Source organism: Geotrypetes seraphini, chromosome 3, assembly GCF_902459505.1.
Source record: "Geotrypetes seraphini chromosome 3, aGeoSer1.1, whole genome shotgun sequence".
Classification (NCBI taxonomy): Eukaryota; Metazoa; Chordata; class Amphibia; order Gymnophiona; family Dermophiidae; genus Geotrypetes; species Geotrypetes seraphini.
Window position 1 is genome coordinate 278,830,683 of NC_047086.1, and position 21,822 is coordinate 278,852,504.

The following is a 21,822-nucleotide window of genomic DNA, read 5'->3' on the forward strand; positions in this document are numbered from 1 at the left end:
AATATATAAAGAATTGAAAATAAGTGGTTTCTCATGAAGTATGTGCTGTAGAACATTGTATTATTTGACAGTTAAGCTGTGTTACTGGATAATATTTGTATTACATTGTTTTCTCTCTATTGCTAACAGCACATTTTCAGGTTTTATTTCAAAATCTATGTTCTTATCAGCAGAATGCAATATTTTCCTTGGCCAAAGTAAAATAGGTTTTACTCATGAAAAGTGCTGTTTCAAAAAGTATGTACCTGATACATATTTAAAAGTATGCATATGCAGTAGAGTCTGATCAAATTTTGGTTTCAAATTTGGTACCGAAACCAGCCCAAAATTCAGGTTCAGGTTTCAGATGAAAATGCTGAAACCGAAACACTCTTCCCTTTCATAATCACTCAGACCTCCCTCCCCTCCCCCCCCCAGTAAAAGACAGACCCAATAGCAGCTCCTGAGTCCCACCGCCTGGAGGCAGCTTCCCCCTCCCCATACCCACCTGGCAGCAGGTCCCCCTGTGCCAACTCTTTTCTCAAGATGGTTCTGAGACCTTTTGTAGTAGTCTTGCAAAACTACTGTTGGAAATCCTGGAAGCTATTTTCTGGGCCAGGCATGTGCAGGAATAGGTGCTGGAGTGAGTTTGTATGATTCTGCACCCACTACCCACCAATGAAAACATAGAGCTAGGAGGGGGGGCCTCATGGGGGGTCTTGAAAAGGGGGGAGCTAGCGCCAAGGGGATCTTGATAGGGGGGAGCTGCTGCCACCTTGAGAGGGGGGCCTCAGGAGGGGAAAAACTGCCACTGGGTGAGGGGGAGCTCAGGAGGGAAGAGCAGCCACAAAGTCTGGGTCCAGGTCCGGGTGTACAGTCATTTTTCAACTTCGGTTTCTGCCAATTTGGTTACAGATTCAGTTTTGGCAGAAACTAAAGATCCTGGTTTAGGTCAGGCTGTAATACGCAGCAGCACTACACAAATTTTAAATGTCTTGTAAGAATATAAGAACTGCCATCTCCGGATCAGACCCATGGTCCGGCGATCCGCACACGCGGAGGCCCTGTCAGGTATACACCTGATGTAGTTTTAGTCACCCATAACCCTCTATGCCTCTCGTAAGGAGATGTGCATCTAATTTGCCTTTGAATCCTAGCACAGTGGATTCCTCAATAACCTCCTTTGGGAGAGCATTCCAGGCGTCTACCACTCGCTGCGTGAAGCAGAACTTCCTGACATTTGTCCTGGACTTGTCCCCCCTTAGCTTCAAACCTCTTGTCCTCTTGTCCGTGTCACGTTGGACAATGTAAATAATTTATTTTCCTGCTCTATTTTATCGATGCCTTTCAGTATTTTGAACGTCTCGATCATGTCCCCTCGCAGCCTCCTCTTCTCAAGGGAGAACAGTCCCAGTTTCTTGATTCGTTCCTCATATTCCAAGTTCTCCATACCTCTTATTAGCTTCGTTGCTCGTCTCTGCACCCTCTCCAGCAGTTTTATATCCTTCTTTAGGTTGGGAGACCAATGTTGGACACAGTATTTCAAGTGTGGTCTGACCATTGCTCTATAAAGTGGCATTATGACTTTCTTTGATCTACTCGTGATTCCTTTCTTTATCATGCCTAACATTCTGTTTGCCTTCTTTGCCGCTGCCGCACATTGTGCTGTAGGGCAAAGTTTAGGATTTGCACTGTCACTTGGTGAAATGCAAAATTGATATTTTTAATTGTGGCAAAACACAAGTATATATTTATGTATGTTGCACCTTATACCACCAGGAGGTGGAAGGTTTCAGCATTGGCTATGATCACACAATATTTGCCAGCCACAGCAATACACAATTGCAAACTAGCACTACATAGGATTTATTAAACTATTATATTTGAGAACCACAGGTTAATAAATCCCTCAGAAATTTTGCACAGTTAATAGCACCCCCACACACACACACTTCTGAATTTTGTGTGGAAAATGATTTAAAATTTAGGGTTCCATGCTTTCACTTCTATAAAGGGGAAGCAGAAGCAACAAGGACCATCTTATGCATACAATTTCTTTTTAAAAGCAATCCTCCCATCTGCAAACTGTTACAGAGTTTTTTTCAGGCTCTGGAAGCACAGATCTAGCTTGTTTAGCATGTTATACAGTTAATATATGGCTAATAGTTCATAGCAGAGATAGTTTAAGTTGTAAAGACCTGTCTGAGTAGAGTATTCCTAAAATAGCATATACTTTGTTTTGCAGATGTGAATGAATGTGACATGCTGAGTGGCATCTGTGGTGAAGCCCTCTGTGAAAATGTGGAGGGCTCCTTTCTGTGCCTGTGCTCTGATGAAAACCAAGAATATGACCCAATGACAGGACAGTGCCGCTTCCACACCTTGTCCCCAGGTACCCCCAAACTGAGGCTTTGTTTGCAGTTTTAAGTCATGAGACATTTGTATATTTTCTAATTTCTATTACACTGACACACACCACACCACATCACAAATATTCAGCTGGCATGACAACTGGAATAAATGAAACACTAGCTACAGTGTTTTACTTATGTACAAACAATGCTACTATAAAACAGTATCAACCTAATTCTATTTCTAGTGCAATAGGTGTGTCATTCTGGACAGAGAGGTAATATCCCCATACTTGCGAGCCATGCAAAATGAATCTTCTCCAGCTTTTGAATCTCTCCTCCTTCACTAGAAGGTTTGCTGCCCCCTTCAATTTTTCCTTCTGCACTCAAGCTGGAAGGAGACTTTCTGATCTGCTCTGTATATTTCTTTATTTTTTTCAATCTTTTGGGGTGTTTTTGTTTTTTTTTTGTGAAGTTTTGACAGCTTTCAGTGCTTCAAGCTCCCCTCCTCAACGGTTCAGCTCTGCCTATATGGAGAAGAAGCAGACTGAGGTTTGCAGCTGACAGGCCAATCCCTCTTTAGTACTTGTTGGCCAGCCTGCAGAAAATTTTTCTGGAGCTCATGGCCCATTCCTCTTCTTGCATTGCTCACCTACTGCATTGCAGGGTCTTGAGCGTAGGCTGTCAGATATTCATAGGGGACTCAGAGTGCCGGCTGTGTTTTGCCTCCCCCATTTCATGTCTGTGGGTCCACGGGGGTTCAAAGCTCAGTTAGACACTGGTTCGACTGACAGCCCGAAGATTCAGCATTGGAAGAGCGGTCTGTTTTGAGGCAGTAATTTCTCCTCCCAGATCCAGCTACCTTAGAAGCTGAGGCAGGCTGTAGTACATTTCCAGCACAGTGAGTAAGGCTGTTACAGCCTATGAGGATAATCGGGGTGAGGTGGGGTTGTCTTGAAAACCTTTTCAGGTTTCTGCTCCTTCTCTTTGGTTTCCCCACCTCCAAAATCCCCAAATCGCTGTTTTTTTTTGGTTTTAGGTAAAGCATTTTGGAGCGTTTTTTTTGGCGCCAAAACACTTGAAATTCTGATTATTTTTTTTTCAAAGTTCTATAGAACCTTCAGATCACTTTGTTTTGCCTCAAAACTGGCTGGGATGAAGTCCTCTGGCTCCTTTACCCTTAATTCATGCCAGGCCTATGCCGGATGGGTGCCTGAAGAGTGCATTTGCATCACATGCTATATAGCATGGGAAGTGAGGGCTGAAGAACAGTTGGGGTGGGTCTATAGGTTGGGAATAAATCCCTTCCAGAGCCCTAAAATGGTGGCTATTATAAACATAGGAGCATGTAGGCTGCAGAGCCCAAGAGATGCAAGCTGGAGTCATCTAAAAGAGACTTCATGTTGCCTAATATGACATTTCCTCCAGGATTTGTCATTTTGATGGGGAGAATGTATCTGGATGGACAAGATCCCCAGGGGAAGACTGGCAGCACTTCAGGAGACATGCAAGGGGGCTTGGTCACCCAGGACACATCTACATCTACATCTGCATCTGTATCAGAGCATGGCCAGGATCCGGTGGCCTTTCCGAGGGAGACTCAAGTGATGAGTCTATTTGTATGCCTTTACTGTCATAGAGCGAGCTTTCCCTGTCAGAAGATGCAAGATCGCAGGGTGGTGCAAGTGCGCAAGATACACTGATGGCCCTCGATCAAGGGGATGTCCCCATGATCTGCCGGCTGTTCAGACCCTGAGCCCTGTTAGAGATAATTACGGACTCTTTGCGGAAGTTAAACTTGGTCTCCCAGCAGATCCCATCAGCTCCCTGCTCTATAATGAGCAGAGTGAGAGCCCAGTCTTCCTTGTTTCCCTGGCATCCTGACATCACTGTATTAGTCACACAGAATTGGGATGCTCCTGAAGGGTTCCTTAAAGTAACCAAGATAATGGCTCGGCTGTATCTGATAGCACAGGAATATTAGCAGCTGTTTGCTCAGCTCAAGGTAGATTCCTTGGTAGCACAGGTAACCAAACCCACGTCCCTAACAAGTGAGGAAGGCATGGTATTAAAGGATATGCAGGATCGCAGAGTGGATGTGATTCTTAAAACACAATTTGTATGTTATTTTTGATTATAATTTTGTGAAAAGGGTGGGTGGGGGAGGGAGATATTTTTATGTATTTATGATGATATATGGAAAATTTCAAGTAATGTATATGATTCAGTTGATATAATATGGAGTACTTGATGTAAGATTAAAAAATGAATAAAGATTTAGAAAAAAAAACCAACCACAATTCGAAGCACTAGCCTTGGAAATCAAGGCAGCTGCAGCAGCTTACTTTGTGACATGCGTCTGTCATACCAGGCTGTGGGGGCTTGTGCTGGCTGAGGGTGAGCCTTTGCCCCACCTCCTATTAGCTGGAGTGGACTATATAGCTGATGTTCTCTATGACATAATCAGTCATGAGCACAGTTTCTGCTTATTTGATTTTAGCTTGCAGAATCCTCTGGATCAGGCAATATTCCTCCAAGGCTACCCTCACCAGACTTTCTTTCAAAGGAAACAACAGACTGAGCCTCTAAAGGCTCTGGGCAGTCTAATTTTCATGGCTCCAGGCACTTTCAACAGTACTCAGGTGGAGCCTCCTCTCAGAAATCCTTCCAGAGAGCCAGACAGAGATCTTCAGGTCCCAGGCAGAATCAAGTCTCCAGTTCTCTTACTGTTACAACCTCCAAGAAGGCACAATGATGACAGGTCTGGAACAATTCTCTTGAAAATAGAGGAATGGCTCTTGGAGTATAAAGAGGCCTGGGCACAGATCTCATCACATAGTTGGGTTCTGGAGATCATTCAGAGTTTTCCTGCACAAATTTGTTACAAGCACAAATTTGCACAGCACTTAATAGACTGGTTTGCAGACTCCCTGGCAAGGCGACCAGAGAAAGCAAGCAAAGTCACAACGACAGTTCAGAGATTGTTAGATATTCAGGCCATAGTTTGTGCCACCTTAGGATTTGGGCTCAAGCAGATACTCCATATACTTCGTCATACACAAGAAAGGCTCAGACGATTGGAGACCCATTCTGGATCTTACACATGTCAATGCAGCATTGAAAGTGCCGTACTTTCGCATGGAGCCAGTTCAATTAGTCATAGTGGTGGTGACCCTGGGGGAATTTCTGACCTTGCTGGATTTGACAAAGGCCTACCTTCTCATTCCCATCTTTCTGGAACACAGAAAGTTCCTGAGATTTCATATCCTGGAAAACCATCCCTCCAGCCAGCAGGCCCACCTAAATGGCGAGCCTTCCTCTTCCCAGTCCCTTAGGAGGGGCCTTAGGCACATGGGCCAATCAGGCATCCCTCCTGCCGATTTCAGGGGAACATGTTGGGTGGGGGTCTCTGCCACTGCTGGCTCAGCTGATCGCAGCAGGGGTTATTCCCACCCAATCAACTGAATCAGCAGGACTCTCTGAAGCCGCGGTTTTTGGGAAGTCCTGCTGGCTCAACTAATCAGGGATTCCCTTGCCATGATCAGCTGATGGCAAGGGATCCCTCAGCAAAAATAAGTGGATGAGCCTCCTATCTTTGTGATCAGGCTAAGGTATGATTCTCTAACCAGCAATGGTGATATGGATGCCTATTAGAGAATCGGGGAGGATTAGGCATCTGTCTGTTAGGGCAGATGCAATTCATTTAGGGCCCTGGTACACAATTTTCAGCCATCTCTTAGGCGGCCACTGAGACAGGCGTCCTATGCAGAATCAGCCCCTTACTGAATATCTAAAGTAAATGCTAACTCTGATTTTTGACTAATCAGAGTTACTGAGATAACTTTGGATGGCTAGTGCTGAATATCAGCTCTTATTTTCCAAAGTGCAGCCATGCTTCAGGCATGCTCCTAATGCTGGCTTTCTGGTTGGATACATGTTGTCCACTGAGCAGCATGGGAGAGAGGCTAGCTCCAATTGTTAGCCCAACAAACCCTTTCAGTATAAACCTTTGTTTAAAAAATATTGTGAAAGCAAAATACATCTAATAACCACTTGTGTGCATCTGAGCTTTTACCTTCTTTAGGCAAGCATTCTCTCTGAGAGTTTTAAAACTAGTAGAATCTATCTGCTGTGGGATTAAAGTGTTTCATTTCTTGCTTCTTTCTTATGTACATAAAGGACAATCCAATGGTGAAAAGAAAGATTGCTACTACAATCTAAATGATGCCAATTTCTGTGACAATGTGCTGACGTCCAACGTGACCAAAGAAGAGTGCTGCTGTACTTTGGGCGCTGGCTGGGGCGACAACTGTGAAATCTTCCCATGTCCAGTCCTTGGCTCTGGTAAGCAGAGGAACTTAGCTCTGTGGAGCTGTATCCCATTCTTCATTATGGCATACATTTTTAACACAGTTCAACGGGAATGTAAGCAGGGCATCAGCACTGAAATTAACATTTTATTCAGCATTGCCATCTATCTAGATTGCAGCACTGAATTCACATATTGTTTAGTGAGCATGCTGGTACTGTTTAGTGTAGGCCTAAACTAAACAGATAACTTATACTGTATATTTAGGGCTCGTTTTACAACTGTGCGTTAAGGCATTAACGCGCGGAATAGCGCGTGCTAGCCGCTACTGCCTCCTTTTAAGTAGGTGGTAATTTTTCGGATAGCGTGCACTAATCTTGTGCATGCGCTAAAAACGCTAGCGCACCTTCGTAAAAGGAGCCCTTAGTGGCTGAATATTGCCACTATGTTTGTTTATTTGTATTTATATACTGCTAATTTATAGTGATTCCTCTACTCCTTCCCTAACATGGCCCATAATTCTAAGGACAATACCTGTCTGATTAGAAACTGAAATGGCACAATATTATCCATATAAGTTTCCAAAAATATACAAATAAGGAAGTTAAGTGTTTTGCCACCTACACTATCAGTTCAAGGATTTAACAGGTTAAGTGTGCGATGTTGAAGGCCATTGGCTGCAGTTAATTTGCACAGCAATTTTTCTGACCAATTTATCTTTAACCAGATAGTGCAGAATATTGGTCCTAGCCAGTTAAACAATAATTTTACCACTCCTGCCCAAGATAACCAATTAATTTTTAACTGGACAATAAATGACCAGAGGGGATAGCGAAGATTGCCCTATTAACTCTCAGATAAAATTAGTGAATATCGGCTCCTTAAGAACACAATTTTATTTATTTATTTTATTTCTACAATTTCTTAACCGCCTATAACTAAGCGGTTTACAGCATAAAACATTCACAATGATTCAAGGAGCAACATATAACAGTACTTTCAGTATACATATTTAACCCACTAAAAATAGCAGGGAACTACAGTAGGATTACATATCATCAATCGTTAACAGACTGCCACCATTTAGGTGCCATAATAATGTGGATAATAAGCCTATTTTATGACGATGCTTAGTGTCCTTATAAGAATACTAGCATAACCCAGCATGAATGCATCTAAATCTTGGCACTAACATATGGCACAGGAGCTCTGTGGCTCATGGAAATGGTCATGCATGAATGCAACACATGCACACATAACTTCTGTAAATAGCCTCACCTGCTTTGTAACAATTGCATACTATGCATTGTAGCAAGAGTTATAGAGTAGCGCTTAGGTGTCCTTCTGCCATCTATGCTTATGCGTGTACACTTACCACATGGATGGCAGTAATCTAAAAATTTAAATGCACAAATGGCACTTAAATTTAGGTGACCTCTTATAGAATAAGGGGAATACGTGTATTTATAAATTAGTCAGTAGTATTAGAACATGTAGATTATGCACATTTGTGATATACTTTCTGCCCTGCAGTAGCTGATTAATTTTGCCAGTTCTGCTTTAAGACAAGTAATGATGTACTGTGTTGCAATTTTCTAAATTTTATTTGAAGGTTTTATTAGTTAACACTTTGTCCATTTCATTTTCTTCTGCCTCACCAGATGAATTCACTGCTATGTGTCCTGAAGGGAAAGGCTACATCCCCACTGGTGGTGAATCCTATGGTCTCAACGGACAAAGCTATAAAGGTGAGAGCAATTATTTTGGTAACTATGCGTAAGAAAAATATGCTCTAAGTACTCTGGTAGTGATATATTTTTAAAAGATGTGTGCCTCATCCAGTATACGCACTGATTCCTGTCTAGATTGTCAAGGCTATATCCAAGGTGCCAGTCATAAAGTGTATCATAAGAGGTCTCTTAAGAGAGTGATTAGGAGACCAAGTGATGATGTGATAGGGAGGCAGAGTACTGGGATGGGCCTGTGCAAAGATATTGCTAATTGTGCACCTAGGAAAGGAATAGAGAACAAAACTGAGAGTATTCCTAAAAGAGAAGTGCATAAGCCATTACTAAGATGGATGTGGGTAAATCCACTGTCTATTCCTAGAATAATTAGTATAAAATATGTTTTACTCTCTGGGATTTTGCCAGGTGCTCATGATATGGCCACTGTTGGAAACAGGATACTGAGCTTGATAGACCAGTGTTCTGTCCCTGTATGGCAGCTCTTATGGTCTTATTATAATGCCTTTGTATTGCTCCATGCTGCAACCACATATCAAATATTGTGTGCAAATCTGGTCACTGCAAAGGTGGTTTGGCCAAGCATAGTTGCCTGGGTGCCATGGAGTCCAGGAGGACCAGCAGGGAGTCCTTGCCATGGTATTTGAGAACCCCAGTACTCCATATTTTATGAGCCTTATGTGAAATTCCTATTTGAACTGTCGAGGGTTCTCAGCGTCTGTTTTCAGTGCACCAGTGATGATGGTGCCCTGACCAAACAAGGACACAGACCTGGACTAGAAGGTTCAGTCTGTTATAGACTGGGAGAATGTAAAGTCTGATTCTGTTCCACTTCTGTCCCAGGATGAAGTTTCTCTGGCAGATTCTACTTCTTTGTAGGAGAACAGCGGTCAAGAGGTGGTGGCAGCCCTGGATCATGGAGTAGACTCCACAGTATGCAGGCTCTTCAGTGTTTTTATGCTCTCAGGCATTATTTCTGCCTAGCTGTGAGAATTAAAGATGGAAGTCCCTCCAGCTTCCTCATCCCACTGCTCGGTCATGAGCAACTCTGTTACTCCAGCCACATTCTCTCCATAACATAAATAACAGTTTATTTATATACCGCAGGACCGTGAAGTTCTATGCGATTTACAATGATTAAAAAATGCTACAAATTGAGTAAAACTAACAAAGTTAGAGATTGGTGATTAACAGTTCTAGAGATCAATTGTTGTGGGAGATTGTGCAGTTCATCTATCAAAGTACTTCCGGAACAAATATGTTTTTAGGTGTTTCCTAAATTCCCCATAGATTCCTCACATACAGACATTATTAAGCTGGTCACAGTCCACTGGGAGTCACCAAAAGGGTCCTTGCGAGTGGCCAAGCTTTATCTGACTGTGCCGGATTTTCAGTAGCCAAAAGTGGACTCGCTGGTAGCGCAGGTCACTAAATGCAGGACTGCAAAGTGGACTTGCTCCTCAAGCAGCAATTTGAAACTTTGGATCCAGGGATTAAAGTGGCAGCTGCACCTTTCTTTATGAAGCGTGCTTACCATACCCATCTGTCTCAAGTCTCAGACCTACAGGACGACGAGGATCCCCAAATGATCCTATTTGGGGTGAATCATATAGTGGATGCTCTGTATGATATCAGAGTTATGAGTAAGGTCTCAAACTATGCTATATCCACCCAACAGATGCTGTGGATCAGATAATAGGTGGGTGATTCTGTGTCTTCATCTACGCTAAGCAGGCTTCCTTTTCTGGGTCAGATGCTCTTTGACATGAGCCTGGATGACCAGATGGCCACTGTTGTGGCTCATCACCCCAAGGCCTTACCAGACAGCAGACCTCAGAGAGCCCAGAGTTTGGGATGGGGCAATTGTTGAGGCTCTTGAAGATTCCGTCCTTATGCAGTAGTCCAAGTGATGCAGAGGTCCTTTAAGGGGCCACGTCAGAGGTTTGGTGGGGGCAGGAGACAGCAAGTCTCAGGCTCTTGCTTTTCCCCAGCCTCTATGAAAGCACAATGAAGCCAGGACAGGAGTCGAATCCCCACAGGTAAGGGGGCAGGCTGCCAGCCTTTTGGTCAGTCTGGTCTCAAATTAGTGCAGACCGTTGGGTCCTGAAAGTTGTCTGGGAGGGGTACAAAATCAAATTCTTTACCCTCCTACCAGACCAATTTGTGGATTCTCCAGCCAGCCAACTGGCCAGCTGGAGAGTCCTAAAATTTGGGCTATGGTACAAAGGCTACTGGCTGTTCGGGCCATAGAGCCAGTCTCAGACGCAGACTTGGGCAAATTCTCCATATACTTTATCGTGCCAAAGTAAGGCTCAGATGACTGGAGGCTGATTCTATACCTTAAGCCAGTCAATGTGGCACTAAAGGTATGGGGACTGTTTGGTCACTCATAGTAGCAATGGTGCTGGGGGAAATTTCTCATCTCCCTCGATCTGATGGAAGCCTATCTTCACATTCCCATCTTCCCAGTCCACAGGAGGTACCTGCAATTTCAAGTGCTGGGGCAGCATTTCCAGTTCTCTGCTCTCTCCTTCAGCCTGGCTATGACACCTTGCATCTTTACCAAGGTGATGGTTGTGGTAGTGGCAGTGCACTTCCGCAAAGCTGAGATTCAGGTGCATCCATATTTGAATGATTGGCTCATCAGAGCTCTGTCCAAGGAGGAAGGCAAGCTGGTGGTTTTGAGAGTGGTGCAACTCCTCCAAAACTTGGACTAGATAGTCAGCTTCAAGAAGAGTCAGTTGAAACTGACTCAGTGCCTAAGTAACTGGGAGTCTTGTTCAACACAGCCCTGGGCCAAGTGTTTCTTCCAGAGCCAAGCAGACTGAAGTTCTAGAAGCACATTTTCGAGCTACTACAGAGACTAGCTACCACAGCGTGGCATTATTTACAGGTCCTGGAGTTGACCCTAGAGGTGGTTCCATGGGCCAGAGTGAAAATGAGATCCCTCCAAGACTCTCTTTTCTCTCATTGGTCCCCTCAGGCAGACTCGCTTCAATAGCCACTCCCCTGGCTACCTACAGTGAAGAGCAGCCAGCGAAGATGGCTGAGGTCAGATGCCGTTTCAAGGGACATGCTTCTTCACATCTCCTCCTGGGAGATACTAACAACCAATGCCAGCCTTTACAGTTGGGGGAGGGGGGTCATTGCAACAGACACCCAGTCCAAGGATGTTGGACTCTGGCTCAGCAGAAGTGTTCCATAAATTGACTGGTGTTCAGACTCATTTGTCTAGTGCTTCAAAATTTCAATAAACTTGAAACTAGGTGTAAAGAAGCACTCCTATTGCCTCCTTGCTTGTTGATATATGCTATCACATTGTCTGAGAAGACTGACTGCCTTGCTTTCTAGATATCACTTATAATCGTACATTCAGGTACTCAAGCATTTTCCCCTATCTGTCCTGGCAGGCTCACACTCTATCTAATGTACCTGGGGCAATGGGAGACCTCTCTAGTAGAGAGGTCTCCCATTGCCCCAGGTACATTAGATAGAGTGTGAGCCTGCCAGGACAGATAGGGGAAAATGCTTGAGTACCTGAATGTACGATTATAAGTGGTATAAGTGGTATCTAGAAAGCAAGGCAGTCAGTCTTCTCAGACAATGTGATAGCATATATCAACAAGCAAGGAGGCAATAGGAGTGCTTCTTTACACCTAGTTTCAAGTTTATTGAAATTTTGATTTGAACGCAATGTCAAGCATTTTCAATGCGTATAACAATGATAATTTATGGGAACCATTTAAAAACAATAAGCATACAATCATATCCATAGTGAACTGAAGATACATAAGGGAGGCAGGGATAAATTACAATTGTTAAAAAAAAAAAAGACCAATGAGGAAGGGACAACATCAGGAAGGGTATTTAAAACCAAAGTTTTTTTGTTGTTTTTTTTAAAGTAAAATTTGATCTAAAAAGAAATGTTTAAATGGGACTTGATCCAAAAGTGAATAGAAAGGTCAGTGACCTATTTACAAATCTGGTTAAAGAAAAAAAAAGAGAAAAATCCAATCTAAGATTCAAATGCATCTTTATATAGGTAACTTTTTAATCTGCTTTTAAATTTATCTAAAAAAGTTTCAGCGCATAAATAGATTGGTAGCTGGTTCCAAAGCTGAGGTCCCAGGATCGAAAAGATTGAAGTTCTTCTAGTGCCTATTACTTTCAATGATGGAATGGATAGCAAATGCTGATCTGTTGATCTTAAAGATCTAGTTGGGGAATATGGTATTAAATATCGATGTAAAAATGTTGGAGTATTGGTTTGCTGGATTTTAAATGTTAGCAATTCGATTTTATATGTTATTCTATATGAGATCGGTAGCCAGTGTGCTTCTTGCAAAAGAGGAGTAACCTTAACCTTTTTTTTTAGTTATTAGTTATTAGTAATTTTTATTGCTGTTTTTTGTATGATTTGTAGCCTTCGTATTTCTTTCTGTGTTATGCCTTGGTATAATGTATTGCAGTAATCCAGCCTGGAGATAACCAAAGAGTGAATTAGAACATTGAGAGCTTTAGGTTCTAAGACTTTGGCTAAAGATCTAATGAGACGTAGTTTGTAAAAGCAATTTTTAACAACGGAACTGATCTGATCATGGTAGGATAGTTCGTGGTCCAATAATATTCCTAATATTTTAGTCGTCGTCACTTTTTGGAGTGGAAAATTGTTCAAAAAAATTTGTGCTTCAAATGTAATACCCTTTTTCCATGGCAGGAACATTATTGAAGATTTAGATGGATTCAGAGCCAGCATGTTGTCTTTTAGCCATTGACTAATTTGTTTTAACTTACTGTTTATATTCATTATCTCATTAGAATCGGCAGTATTTAATGGGTGTAAAAGCTGGATGTCATCTGCGTAAGCAAAAACGGAAAATCCGATGGATTGACTTAGTGTGAGAAGTGGAGCTAGAAAAATATTGAATAAAAGGGGAAACAAAATCAAACCTTGAGGGATACCATATGAGTTTGTATAGTTACTTGATGATATATCATTGAAAATAACTTTAGCTGACCTATCCTGAAAGTATGAATTAAACCATTTTAAAACTTGTTCAGAAATTCCAATGGGTAAATGATGGTCAATAGTGTCAAACGCTGCCGAGAGGTCAAGTAAAATCAAAAGTACCGATTTATGATGATCCAAATAATATTGAATGTTGGTTGTAAGGCCTATCATAGAATATTCTGTTGAATAATTGGCTCTAAAACCTGTCTGGTTAGGATGTAATGTATGAGTTTTTTCAATAAAGTTGTTTACATGATAGAAAACAACTTTTTCTATTAATTTAGTAATGAATGGTAAGTTGGCGATTGGTCGGTAGTTTGATTCAAGTGAAATTGAGACTTTAGGATTTTTAATTGTTGGGCGGATGATTGCCTCTTTCCATTTCTTTGGTATAATTCCTGTTGTTAAACTATTTTCGATCATTGACTGAATGAAAGGACCAAAGAAGGAAAAAAACATTTAAAAAAAAAGGGAGAAATTGAGTGAGAATCTGCACCTAGAAGCTCAACTCCTCTTCCAGTGGGCAGAAGCTCATTTGTAGGCTCTCTTGGCTGCACACATAGTAATGGAAAATGTACAGGCAGACTTTCTCTGTCATCAGACTCTCGACCCTGGAGAATGGTCACTGTCTTCACAGGCATTTGACACCATAGTTTAGCAGTGGAGGCCTTCACAGATGGATCTGAGGGCCTCAGCAATGAACACCAAGACGCCTTGTTTTTACAGCTAAAGATATGAACTCAGAAAGGTTGAACACATTAGTCCAACCATGGCCAAAGACAGAGCTCATATACGTGTTTCCCTCGTAGACCCTTCTCAGTCAAATCATATAGGATTGCGAACTATCCAGGATTTGTGGTTCTTGTGGCACTCAGTTAGCTGCGCGGACCTTGATATACAGACCTGGTTCATCTCCAGAGGGATGAATGTCTCAGATTGTTGGTCCAAGTGGATCTTCTCACTCAGGGACAATTCCCTATCAAGAATCTGGAATGCTTTGTGCTTACAGCATGGCTCTTGAGTGGGTGGCCCTGACAAGCAAGGGTTATTCAGACATGGTCATTACCACATTTCTCAGTGCTAAGAAGCCATTGATGGCGGCAGCTTATGCTAAGGCCTGAAGTCCTTTCAGCTCTAGTGTGTGGGAAAGGATATATAGCCTTCACAAGCTTTGATTTCGGTAATCCTGGACTTCTTGAAGGAGGGTCTTCAGAAGTGGCTGTCGGTAGGATCACTGAAAGTGCAGATGGCAGGCCTTTCCTGTTTCCAAGCTCGGGGAGGGGGGAGGGGGGAGGGGTAAAAGAGGCTTCTTGACCTCTCACCCAGATTTCACCTGGTTCATCAAAGGGGGCTCTGCTGTTACGCCCGCCGGTGCATCCTCCTTCTCCCTTCTTGGACCCTTAACATCGTGTTGCAAGGTCTCAGTACAGCTCTGTATGAGCCCTTATGGGAGGCTTCACTTTTGGATCTTACAGTCAAGACATTATTCCTGGTGGTGATTATGTTAGCGAGATGAATTTCCAAGTTATAAGCTCTTTCCTGCTGGGAGTTCCATAGAATCACGGAAGCAGGGCTCTCCATGTGGTGAGCAAGGGTCATTGACGCCATTTGTGAAAGCTTCAGGTTTGAAAATAATTATACATGCAAAATGACACCAGCGCAAGGTTTTAAAAATTATAACCAAGATTTATTGAATTATTGTTTCTATTTTTCCATTATTAGATCAAAAGAACAGCATCATTGCTTACCGATTGCGCTAATGGGAGATCGTTAATAGTGGCCAAAACGCTGGCCTTCTCCTAACGGTCTCGTTTTTCTAGCTCCAGAGTTTCTATTATATACTGTTGGCTTTTCGGTGACATCATCATCATAATAGCCAATAACAATCCTATGGGTGGTCTTAAAGTTGGACAAAGAAACATTCCTCCACATTTAAAAGTTAGACAAAGTTTCAGAAAATTACTTTTGATTTCTGAATTAACATTAACATATTCAAAAGAATTCTACAATTATTAACAGGGTGCTGAGAAATTCTCAACCTCTCCCTAAATTGACAGTAACTTTAGTCTGGAAGAGGAAAGCTGACAGCTTCATGTTACACACAGTGATAAGCATGGGCTTTCAATGCCCCCCCCCCTTCCTATGCTGGAGACTGACTCTAATTATTTCCAGATGTTGTGCTCAGGATTTTTCCTTAGTGTTTCTTCAGGTTTAAAATATATAAAATATGTTTTTTCAAAGCAACACAGTCATACACTTCATTTATACTTTGCTTCATTCACTCTTTGCTTGGCCAAGCTTTTCCATTCAATAAATCATAATTTTCATTCAAAACTACATCCAATTCAGTTTGAGACACGTTATCCTTCTTTACCAGTCTAAAGCAAGCCCATGTGATATTAATTAACACCACGAGGCTGGGAGCGGGAAAACTCAGAGAGGACAAAGACAGAATATTATTCACTGGCCCAAGATGGTGGCCGAAGACAGGACAGATATAGTACACACAAAGAATCCAAACTGGATTCCATGTAATCATGATTTCCACCATGATTTGGCTCAACAGCAAAGTACATACACAGATATTATTATGCTTTCCCTTATAGTAATCCTTAGTGTGTTTTTCTCTGGCCTTAGCTACATTATATTCAAATTTTTATTTACCTGTTTTTCCGTACGCTTCTATTTGGGCGTGGTCCTTAACTGACACAGAATTGTCTCTAACTAGAATTACCCAGAATCATATGAAAAACTGGCGCTTTTGTAGAAAAACTTCACAAAAATACTGCACTATCATGCTCCGACATCCATTCCATTATCGTCCCATAAATAGCACCCCCTGCTGACCACGAGCCACTACTCAGTGATTCCGCCCTCCCTATTGAAAGTGATCTTGGCCTTCCACATTAATCAGGAAGTCTGTTTGCCTGCCTTTCATCCTACAGGGTCTAAGACAAAGGATAAAGCATTGCATTTGCTGAATGTCAAGTGAGTGCTTCTCCAGTACTTCAAAATTACCAATGAGTTTCGCCTATTAGGTCACCTTTTGGTCCAATAATGCCAAGAAAGGGAGGCTGGCATTTAAAGCCTCGATTTCCAAATGGATTAAAATGGACATTTCCTTTGATTATGTGGGCTGTGGTAAACAGTCAACCATCGCATTGAGAGCACACTCCACTAGAGGAGTTGCTGCTTCATGGGCAGAGACTAGGGTTGTCTCACCCAAGATTTATAGAGTGGTTACATGGTCTACCCTTCATATCTTCATCAGGTTCTAAAGGGTAGATGTAGCAGCTGGGAAGGATGCTGCTTTCGGGGTCTCCCATCTTAAAGGCAGGCGCTGTGGATTTGCCCTAGACTCTGGGGACTGCTTTGGTATATTCCAGGACCACCAGACACATTGCACTAGAAAGAAAGATAGGTTCTTACCTCAGTAATCTTCTTTCTTGTAGAGGTCTAGTGGTCCTGAAGCCCTGCTCTATGAATGGGCTTCACCTGCCTTCTGCCATAGAATTATCTTTCTCTCAGAGGAGCTGAGAGGATATCTATAGATAGATAGATAGATAAAGGATAATACATAGGAAAATCCTCAAGACCATACTGTCTGGTTTACTGCCTGATAGCAGGACATGTGAGTAGCTCTGCGCTCTATATATGGTTAGTGCTGGTTGTACAAGTTTTGATGTTCTAATGTTGATTACTATGTTTGTTACAGAGTAGAACAGAATTGTAGTGTTGGGGATTTTTCCCCATTTCCCTCCTTCTAGTTATTTTTATTATAGTGCTACATGATTGCTTTTATGCGAACTGAAAGGGCAGGAGCAGCTCCCTGGGGAGAAGACGGAGCTGAAAACATGAATGAGAGTTTTCTGCAAGCAACTTTAGAGTTGAGATACAGAACCCTATCGTTTCAGGACCACTAGACACATCTACAAGAAAGATTACTGCGGTAAGAACCCAATTTTTCTTTCTGCTACAAAAACGGGCCAAGATATAAAATAATGAAAATACTGAAAAATCACACATCACATATGCTATACTTCATTTCTCATAGGATTGTCATTACCACTTTCTTCCTCAGTATAAGATGTCATGTTGATTATGGTGGTTGTTTTTTAATACACTATAGCTTATGCTCTACACATGAGAACTTATAGAATTTTGCGCTTGTTTCCAGGCACTGATAATAATAATAATAATAATTTTATTCTTATATACCGCCATACCAAAAAAAGTTCTAGGCGGTTCACAACAAACTGGGCAAGTACATAAAATACAGATGAAATACAACAGATTGGAATAAGAGAAACTTAGCAATAATGAGTAGAATGCATTTACAATATAATGCGGATAAAATACATTAAAAAATGCTGTTTTTCCTATAGATGCTGATGAATGTCTGCTCTTTGGACAAGAAATCTGTAAGAATGGTTTCTGTTTAAACACTCAGCCAGGCTATGAGTGTTACTGCAAGCAAGGTACATACTATGATCCAGTAAAGCTTCAGTGTTTTGGTAAGTACTATGTGGTTCATTTGTAATGTGTTATGACACCATAGAGTTGAACTATATGCAAAAATGTACAAAACATTTGGGGCTAGATGCACTAAAGTCTCCGATCGTCTAATGATCGTCGCTAAACCAGTTTGACTGGTTTGACTGGTTTAGCGACCGATCAAATTTGCTGACCCTATGCACAAAACAGCTCACAGCATGAGTTTCCATGCAGTCATACATTCTCTGATTCTGGCATGCAATTGAGGTCATTAATATTAAAACCAGCCATCCAATAGATGGCCTAACATTGCATGCCAGAATCGGATCGCTACTACTGACCTGGTAGGTTTTGGGTTTAAGATGTGGTTTGTAAGATACGGTTCTTGAAATCATGTTGATCCATGTTGAGCCAAGACTGACTTTTTGGGCATTAGGCACCAAGCAACCCCTTTCTTTTGCCTCCCCTCAGCATCTGTCACTTGCTTTCCCTTTTCTCTTCCCCTCTCCCCAACATCAAAATTCAATAATAGATACTGTGGCTAGCAGGGATCCACAAGCCCTGCTGGACCAGCTGAAGATATTTGGAGCTTGAGTCAGCTGAGAAATGTGGCACTTAGCAGGAGTACTTTAAGCCACTATTGCCAGCACCATTATTTGTTTATTGGGATTTAACAACTGCCATTAATATTTTGAATACTGGCAGGCTGACCTTGGTTAGAATTTGATATACCACCATAGCATACAACTGTTCATGACGGTTTACAATACAATATATTAAGAGGAGAGGAACTCCATTAAAAAAAGAAAATACCTATCTGAAATAGAAGTACCGGCAGGACTTTTGAACAAAAGTTTTAGTGGTTTGATCTTAAATTCTTCTTACCAGGCCTTTAGAAGATCATTAAAAACTTATCTGTTTGATAAATATGTATAATCTAGATAGGATAATATTTTCTTAATGTTATATTTATATTTTACTGTGTTTTGTGGTGTAAATTTGCTGTGTTTTTACAATTCTTACCTCTTATTGTAAACTGTTCTGAACCATGAGGTATTGCGGTATATAAATACAGTTAAATAAAAACTATACTCTTCAAGAAATCCCTTAATAAAGCTTAATACCATGATAAAGCTTAACCCCCCTCTTACCATCCCCTCCCTAACCCCAGATCCTACTTTTCCCTCTCTTGGAAACCTTCTCTGATCTAACGTTGTAACCCTTCTTCCATAACTCTTTTTGTAATCCGTTTTGAACCGAAAGGTAATGGTGGAATAGAAATCTGTAATGTAATGTAATGTAATTATTAGTATCATTATTTTATATTGCTGTTTTTGCAGATTAATTCCCTGGATCCCACCCGGAGAGGATTAATACAATAATAAATAAGGTCATACTGAGAAATGGCCTGCCCAAATACTAGATTGAAAAATATGTTTTCAAAAGTGTTTTAAAAGCTTTAAAATTCAATTCTAACCGAAACTGACTAGGAAGCTGGTTCCAAAGACTAAATAAAAGAATGCCTTTGAATGGGTAAATTCCTATTTAGTCCTTTTGACTGATAGTAAAACCAACCTATTATCTTGTAGTGATTTTAATGTTCATAATTGAGTATATGGTATGGATAAGTGCAAACAATTTTTTATTGAACAATAAAGGAAGATACACTCAACAAACGAACAGTGATGGTGTTCAATATAAAACAGAGACAGACTTCAATTTAGAAAAGGGACGGCTGAGGGGAGAAATGATTGAAGTCTACAAAAACCTGAGTGGTATAGAATTGGCACAAATTAATTGATTTTCTAATCCATCAAAAATTACAAAGACTAGAGGACACTTGAAGTTATAGGGAAATACTTTTAAAACCAATTGAGATAGACATGGGATAAGCCCTGGGATTGGTGCTTGTGACCTGGATTGGCCACTGTGGAAACAGGATACTGGGCTAGATGGACCAGTGGTCTAGCCCAGAATGATTGTTCTTATGTTTTACAGACAACATCATTGCTGACTACATAAATGCTTCTAGGTGTTGACCTGAATAATTTTTGGAAACTTTATCTGAGTTTCATAATATGACAAACATGGTTTTATTAATTACAGTTACCAAGGGTTTGTTTCTGAATAGATTTTCCTTTTTTTTTTTATTTGAGACACTGATGAGTGCCAAGATCCAATCAGCTGCATTGATGGCCAGTGTATAAACACAGATGGCTCTTACAATTGTTTCTGCACTCACCCCATGGTTCTGGATGCCACAGGAAAAAGATGCGTCAGACCTGCAGAATCAAGTGGTAGGTTTCACTGTGCAAAATGTTATATGCAAGGCAGTATCTAGTAAGTATGTGCACAAGCTAAAAAATTTATATCACGTTTCAAGTTTATTAAAATATTTGTCATACCGCTTATTCAAATTTCTAGGCGGTGTATAGCAATAAAAAAATAGGAGTTTTTAAAACAAAACATTTGGTATTAAAATATTAAAAACAAGACAGTGTTAATCTAATAGACGTTGACAAAGAGCACGTAAGTTGACTACACACAGATGGAAAAGAGGGAAGAACTACAATATTTTAAGTAAAGAGAACATTAAGAGTAAAAACAAGAGGTGGGTAGAGAGACTGGCATTAATTTAGTCCTGAAAAGGACATTTTTATCCGAAAGCATCCTTAAATAAAAATATTTTGAGGTTTGCCTTAAATTGCTTTATTGAAGATTCCATCCGTAAATGAGTTCCATAGGGTAGGCGTGGTGACGGAAAAATTATTAATTCTTAAAGTATTGATAAGTTTAAGAGATGGAACAATTAAGAGATTTTGTGATGTTTTAATTAAATGTTTTCCAATTTTTGGGAGTGTTTCTCAGGTTTACACATTTTTTTTAAATAGAGAATTTTAAGTGTATACTAAACTGATTTAAGACTCACTAATAGAGAATGACACAGTGACATTGTCACCGTCCCCACAGATAACCACAGGAAACCATCCCCAATTCATTCTTTAAAGAGAGAGGGCAGAATCAGAGTATGAATGGGCACAACCACTGGCCCTCATACCTTGCATTAAAGAATGCTGGTGTAGAAGGACTGAGGTTGAGATAGACACTAAAGAATGACACGGGATGGTTTCCTGCGATTATCCCTGGGGATGGGGACAAATTCTGTCACTGTGTCATTCTCTACGTTACTATCCAAGAATTAAGGACTCCTTTTACTAAGCTGCACGTGCTAGATGCTAACGCCAGCATTGAGCTGGTGTTATTTCTAGCTGCGTAGCGTGGATTTAGTGCAAGCTAAAATTCTGTGCGCACTAAAAACACTATCACAGCATAGTAAAAGGAGCCCTAAGGCATGCTAAATCAGTGTGCATTCAATACATTGAGCATGCTGCGTTTATTAAGGTACGCTAACAAACTGAATGTGCATAAAGAATGCATGCCCTTAGTATCTGAAATTTTATGGATTGGATCTTCAAAAGATCTTATCTTTATACTGGCCACAGATAAGTTCCTCTCCATGAATTTTCAGCGGCATTATGCTTGAGTCCTTGATGATTTTAGACCAGGGAGAAGACCAGATAGTTGCTTTGCAAATGTCCTCAATGAGAGTGGAATGTAGATGACCATGACCACCTATGAGTAGCCCTTGTATGCTAAAGCCTTGCACTCAAGAGCCATGCCTTAAGCCCAAAAAGTTCCAGATCCTCCAGGGCCACCAAACCTTGTGAGAGAATATTCAGATCAAACAGCCTAAACTAAGGTTCCGCTGTCAGTAGTCCTAGTGTTTCTTCAGAACAGGCTCGAGAAAGGCCTAGCGGTTGGTTCTCAAGGTACAAGTGGCTGAACTCTCTTGCTTTATGTCTCGAGTGAAGAAGGTTTCTATGGCTTCCCATCCTGATGTGGCCAGGTTTTTGAAGGGAGCAATGCAGCTGC

At 41.2% G+C, this 21,822-nt stretch overlaps 1 protein-coding gene across 7 annotated transcripts in view; it reads left to right on the forward strand.

The window, feature by feature from the left end:
* The window catches only part of LTBP1 (latent transforming growth factor beta binding protein 1), a 941,660-nt gene that overhangs the window by 860,966 nt on the left and 58,872 nt on the right, over positions 1–21,822 (forward strand). For all 7 annotated transcript variants that reach the window (XM_033937066.1, XM_033937071.1, XM_033937073.1 and 4 more), the window contains 5 exons: positions 2,225–2,371; positions 6,510–6,674; positions 8,301–8,387; positions 17,781–17,909; positions 20,046–20,186. In XM_033937066.1, the coding sequence (XP_033792957.1) occupies positions 2,225–2,371; positions 6,510–6,674; positions 8,301–8,387; positions 17,781–17,909; positions 20,046–20,186 (669 nt within the window). The remainder of the gene's footprint in view (positions 1–2,224; positions 2,372–6,509; positions 6,675–8,300; positions 8,388–17,780; positions 17,910–20,045; positions 20,187–21,822) is intronic.